The sequence below is a fragment of the Nicotiana tabacum genome, chromosome 9, assembly GCF_000715075.1.
Source record: "Nicotiana tabacum cultivar K326 chromosome 9, ASM71507v2, whole genome shotgun sequence".
Classification (NCBI taxonomy): Eukaryota; Viridiplantae; Streptophyta; class Magnoliopsida; order Solanales; family Solanaceae; genus Nicotiana; species Nicotiana tabacum.
In genome coordinates, this window is record NC_134088.1 from 102,353,723 (window position 1) to 102,360,810 (window position 7,088).

General features: G+C 33.8%; 1 protein-coding gene across 1 annotated transcript; it reads right to left on the reverse strand.

Annotated features, from left to right (window-relative positions):
• Positions 1 to 258: 258 nt before the first annotated feature.
• Positions 259 to 741, reverse strand: LOC142164064 (agamous-like MADS-box protein AGL80). The gene has a single exon (XM_075221233.1). It carries the CDS (start codon positions 739 to 741, stop codon positions 259 to 261), a length of 483 nt encoding a protein of 160 aa, XP_075077334.1.
• Between the last annotated feature and the right edge of the window lie 6,347 nt (positions 742 to 7,088).

Consider the following 7,088-nt stretch of genomic DNA (forward strand, 5'->3'; position numbering starts at 1 on the left):
GACAACAACAACAACAATGACAATGAAGACGACAACAACAATAGCAACAAAGAAAACGACAACACAATAACTATGTCTCAATCCTAAACAAGTTAGTATTGACTACAAGATGAAAAGACAGAGATAGGGAAATAAAAGTATTGCATGCTCAATCAAGGTCCTTAGGATGCCCATCATTCTTCTCTCCATCATCATTGGCTTTACCTTCTGATTCTCCAAGCCCTATAGCACTGCTTTGACTTTCAACATTCTCATCTACTAGTTGTTGATTAAGTTATTTTTTCTTTCTTCAAGTTTAGCCCTCTTCACATCAAATAGCTTTAGCAAACCTTTTATTTGTCTAACATCAAGCTCGTTGATATTCTTTCCCTTGACAAGTTGGTTAAAGAGAGTCTCCATTTCCATCTCCTCAGCCATTTGTTCAATTTTTGACCTAACATTTTTTTCCATATCATTCACTTTTTCTTGAAGGTAGACGTCATGTCTAACTAACTTCTTTTCCCTTTGGACCTCGGTAAACCTTAAATAGTTCGTTACAATGTTTGTAGCCTTGGTTAAGGATGGCCAAACAAAAGGATTGGTTTCTACAGGACTATTATATATTATTAGACCTACTTCTATATCACATAGAATTGACAGCTTTTCTGCTCTCTTACATAGAGATGCTATTCTTTTATCTAAGATGGCTTTTTTCTTACTGTCACTGAGATTCTTAATATTCCTAAGCCCCTTTCTAGTCATGTTTGGTACACAGAAAAAGGAGCACCTCCCTTTAGAGTACAATATATGAGTAAATAGCTTATCTATGAATGTGGAACATATAGTAGTCTTTCGCTTATATAGAGATGTATAGGAATTGATAGGTCCAAATTAATAACATAATCTAAAGTTGATTGAGATAATTTGACCAAATTTAGGAATAAACTAATTGTACACTTTGATTTTTAGAGAATTGATTAATTACTTTCTTAAATAGATGTAGTTGAATTCCTAAAACTCAATCTTGAAGTTGGAGAAATAATCATATTTCCATAATGAATGTTGGACAATAGATCATATTTCCATAATGAATCTTTCCGGAGTTGGCAAGTGCAAATGGTCAACTCACATTTTGAGACAACGTTTCAAAATAAATAAATTTCGGGCGTATAGTTTTAATAAATAAAAAAATTACATGTTCAATGATAAATTTGAGCTTAAAATTTTCTCAAAGTTGATTTATACAACAGTAAAATCTTTCTATAACACCCGCTCTTTACAATAATATTTCACTATAATGGTCCGTTTATTTTGGAACCGATTTTCATGTTATCTTACACTATATGTTTTCTATAAAAGCATTTCGCTATAACAACCTAAAAATATCAGAACAAATGAATTGTTATATAACTATTCAAGATCATTTAAAAGTCTCTCTGATAACAATAAAGATTAGAAAGGGAAAAAATACAAAATTAAACAATCTCATAGTCTAGGACTAGATCTTAATTAGGAAAATGAAATTACCCACACCACATCAAGAACAAATAACTGAGAGTTCAAGATCAAAGGAAATATTTTCAATTTCAAAGTTCAAGAGTTTTAAGAGGTAATAATAATAACGTCATATATGACGTTGGAAATAGGTGCAACCAAATATTCATAGTACAATATAATATCTTTCTTTTAAGAACTTGAGTCCCCAGCATAATCCGTTTGCACTAAGACAATCCTTCGCTCCATCTGCCAGTGTAAGTGAATTTTTTTAATAAGATTAGAAAAAAAATTATAATTACCAAGAAACAATTAAAAGTTACAAAATACTAATTAAGTAGTGATTTCTCTGTAATTAAGCTGAGTACCCGAGCATAAGCTTCCAACTCGTTTTGTGTAGTACTGAAATCATTCCTTAACCTGCTCAAGGTTTGGGAAAATCGGAAATGATGCCAATTGATGCCGGAATGAGAGCAAAAAGAGTTATAGTAACACCCAGATGATTATCATTTTTTTGTTAATGGCAGAACAGTCATAATTTTCCATTTAATTAAGATAACAATCATTAGAAAGAAATTGTTAGAAAATCAAGCAAATTAAAGTAACAACGTAACTTTTGATTATTATGTCATTAATTATTGTTACAATGTAAGGCATGTCTTGCATATACTTTTTTAATCACTTAACTATGATTACGTGATATGCATTTTCACTTTAATTTGATTCTTAAGGTTAATTGTTTAGTTAGGTGTAAACATTCGGTGCAAGTAAGTATTTAATGTGCCTACTATTTGATATTTAAGAAGAAGTATTTACTGTGCCTACTATCTTTGTCGCATATTTTGTAATTAAGGAGAACCCCTAAATATCTCAAATTATGGGTTTATCAAGAATAATTCACAAATAATACGACATACCAAAAATTAGCAAAGTTTAGTTAAGCATAAAAATGATAGCAACCAAAGATGCTTCTTACTTCTTTTTGTTTCTTTGCTCGCAAGTGCGAACGAGAAGCAGACATGCAGATTCCACATGCACAGCCCCAATCATGTACCATCAACATAAATTAATAATAATCTTAGTGGTATTATCACTTTTCGCTAGCATCAGAAATTATTTATATTCAAAAAAATATATAAAATTTTATTTAATTTATATATATATATATATATATATATATATATATATATTAAAAACGGTTATACAATATCATTTTCCCATAATTCAAAACACAATTTTCGCTTTCGGTGTGGGTTTAGACATTGAGTTTTTTAAAATAAAATTTTAATATGTTAAATGACGTACATGACAAGTACCATAAGTCAACATAATTAATAATTCACAGGATTTAAAAAGAGCTTAAAAATCGTCATCAAAGAAAGAAAACCTCCAAATAGAACCATAAGTTTTACGTGAGAGGATAAAGCAAAACAGCAAATTTTCAGAAAATTACAAACAGCTCACATGTAACAAACCAGCTGGGCACATCAGCTATACCTAGAGGCAGTACAAGAGAGACAATTACCAAAGCACCTGGACCAATATGTGGTCCCTGATCCAAAGGGAATATTATAGCTGCCAAATCCGTTAGAGAAGGTGAAGAATATTCGTGGCTAAGGATAGTATATAAGGGGGAAGGCCGAAGGCACACAGAATAGGTAGGGAATAAGTTGTCTTTTATTTTTGTTAGCTCATTTGAGCATTCTGGAACCTCCATTTTCTTGTTTTGTTTTGTTATCCTCTGTTTATTCCTAAGTGAGAATTCCAGATCTTGTAAATTCTACCAACTAGTTGAATATAAAATTTTGCTTTTGTTCCATCACCTTGTACTTTTTTCTATGACTTGGTCACATAACGCAGCCAAATGAGAAAAATCAACATCAGGAACCTCACTGCAAATCATTTGAATATTTTAATGTGAAGAAATTATTGCATGAGATGAACAATAGAAAATCGAATTTATCGTAGAGTTAATAAATTTGATTCTTTGATAAAAGTATAGATATATGACTTTCTAGTTTAAAGAGTAAGTACTGCATGTCATTTTTCATTTGCGATATCATAGCTTCAATTTCAGCACAATAATCCTCTAATGTTTGCACTACAAATTGAGGATTTTGTGCCCTCTTAGATATCATTAGGTGTTCAAACTGATCATTCACCAAACCCTGCATAAAGACAAATTAAGGATATTTTTTAAGTCAAACTAATAAATAATCAACAGAAGACAAAAATAAATAAGTTCAAACAAGATAGAGATAGACAAGTCAGATTAGATTCTACCTTTTTCAACATTTGGTTAAGAAGTGCTAGTTGAAGTTCCTTCAAAATTCTCAATGCCATAGCAGCTGCAAAAGGAGATTAAATAAAACAACTGCATAAACTGAACGAAAAAACATCTACTTTCGTCGCACTAGAAAGTAAAGTGAAAATCACAATGAAAGTAATTAAGTTTAAAAGACTTGGTTCACAAATTATAAAGTATCCCAATAGTTTGACTAATTACAGAATTGTTGAGGCAACATATAAAGTATTTTACTTTCACGTCCAAAGGGGTAAGACAAAAAGCAACCTCGATTCATTGAAAGAAAAAACAAACAAACACAAAAGCAAAACAAAAATTAAATTAAATAAATGAATAATTTTTGAAGGATTTGCAAGGTGCGTGGTGAGGTACATGACAATCTTATAATTTTAGTCATCATTATCAAATAACTCATATAGCCAAATTAATCTGAACTTGTTTGGAATTGAGACCTAGATGACCAAAGAAGAGAGATGTTGAAAAGCCAGATCAGACTGAACGGTTTGAAAGATTACAAATATTTCCGACAGTTAGACCGTTTGAGAGCCTTGCAGGACATTTGAGAGTAAACAACCGGAGAAAGGGAAGACGATGGAGAGAGTTAATTAAGACCGTTTGAGATTTGCGTTAGCACACTCGATCGCATAGATTAATTGCAAGAAGATCTAGATTGAATAAAAAAGATCGATTCATGCGTGATACGGTAGATATTGTACGCAGTAGTTGTTCAACAATAAGATTAACTAAACTAATCAACTTTTTATGTTAGAAGTGTTACTGAAATCATGAATAGATTTAAAATGACAACGAATAACATAAATAGATAAATAATAAGCAACAAACTTAACTAGGAATACTATTAAAAGACGATAACAACAACAACAGTAAAAACAACGACAACAACAATAATAATAATAATGACAATAAAAATAACGACAACGACAATGATGGCGACAACAACAATGACAATGACAACAACAATAACAACGATGACGATAACAATAATGACAAGGACAACAACAACAACAACAACAACAACAACAACAACAACAACAATAGCAACAACAACAACAACAACAACGACAATAATAACAACAACAACAATGACACAAAAACTATGTCTCAATCCCAAGCCAATTAGGATCGACTACGAGATGAAAAGACAATGATAGGGAAATAAAAGTATTGCATGCTCAATCAAGGTCCTTAGGATGCTCGTCATTCTTCTCTCCATCATCATTGGTGTTACCTTCTGATTCTCCAAGCCCTATAGCATTGCTTTGACTTTCAACATCCTTATCTACTAGTTGTTGATTCAGTTGTTTCTTTCTTTCTTCAAGTTTAGCCCTCTTCAATCAAATAGCTTTAACAAACCTTTCATTTGTCTAACACCGAGTTCGTTGATGTTCTTTACCTTGACAAGTTGGTTAAAGAGGCTCTCCATTTCCATCTCCTCAGCCATTTGTTCAATTTTTGACCTAACATTGTTTTTCCATATCATTCACTTTTTTTTAAGGTAGACGCCATGTCTAACTAACTTCTTTTCTCTTTGAACCTCGGTAAACCTTAAATAGTTCGTTACAATGTCCATAGTCTGGGTTAAAGACGGCCAAACAAAAGGAAATTAGTTTCGACAGGACTATATATTATTAGACCTACTTCTATATCACAGAGAATTGACAGCTTTTCTGCTCTCTTACATAGAGCTACTATTCTTTTATCTAAAATGGCTTTTTTCTTACTGTCACTGAGATTCTTAATATTCCTAAGCCCCTTTTTAGTCATCTTTGGTACACAGAAAAAGGAGCACTTCCCTTGGGTACAATATATGAGTGAATACTGTATACGGTCAAAATAGATTTCGGCCTTCGTATGTCTGATCGAGTTCGAAAGATAATCGATCGAAGTGAGACGTCAAGATGGGTTTCGAAGATGGTACAAATAAGCTTCGAACCCGAGGGTGCCGATCAATGTCGAGTTCGATATCATTATCAAACTCGAATCCAAATCGAACTATGATGCAAAGTAAAGCTATCAAGATTATGATCTAGAGACCGACCAACATTGACTTCGAATCAATTCAAGGGTCCGAGTCAGAATCGAGCTTAAGCCAAGATCGAGAGCTCGAGTCTGGATCGAGCTCAAGCCAAGATCGAGAGCTCGAGTCAAGATCGAGCTCACAGACAAAAGCCGTTACAATCCCACTAGAGGAGAGAATCTTGGCAGGAATTATGAAAAAGCTGATTTATCATGGACTTCCCACTGAGTATTTTTAATTATATTTAAAGTAAGATCCCTCTACTATAAAGGTGGAGGGTTATCATTTCTGTAAGGGCAGTTTTCGGATAGAGCTTACATTGTAATTCAAGCACCATATCCTCTTATATTCAAGAGTTACTCTTTTGAGCCTAAAAAACTAATCCATCTTGCTTAGTCCTAAAAATCGTCTTCTTTACAACTTTGTTTATTTTACATTCTCTGCAGTCCATATTTGATATTTCCTTTTATCCTTACGATTTGTATTAAGCTATATCACATATCCTTAGAACTACGTATAAATTCAACTCTATCCGTTTTTCGGGTAAATAGTTTGGCGCCCACCGTGGGGCTAAGCATAACAGTGGTTATTTGATACGAATCTGAAAAAACACGACATTGTGTTTTGCGCTTATTTCCGAAAATATCTTGAATTTCGGATTAGCTACGACTAACCACCAATCAAATTGCTTCACTAATCGACAACGGAGCCGGCCTTCAAGACGAAAATAACAACTTGATACCTAGTACTGAAAGACCACTTGTAAACGCCGTTGGAGCTCGAATCAAAGCGCCAATAGATATCAATTCACATGTAGCCATTGAGGCGAACCTACATGTTGAACCCGTGAATAGCATCCATGGTGGTACTCGGTCTGCAGCTTGAGATACCCACAACGTCGAGGAAAATGGCATTAGCTTGCGTATGATTTTCGAAATGTTGCAAGCCCAACAGGCAACAATAGCTCAGTTGCAGAGCCAAACCCAGCTACAAAGCAGGCCGGAGCCCAATCCACCTCGAGAAATCACCCACAGAACGGGGCCAGCCATAGTGAAGTCAAATGAGCAAGAATCGGGGACTACTCCCGAAATTGCTAAATTGCTCGAGGAACTCACGATAAAAACCAACGATAAAAAAGTATAAACTTATAAATCTAGGGTCGATCAGATCCCGGGAGCTCCACCAATGATAAAAGGGTTGGATTCAAAAAAATTCCTGCAAAAACCTTTTTCCCTCGAGCGCAGCCCCGAAACCAATCCCCAAAAAATTCTG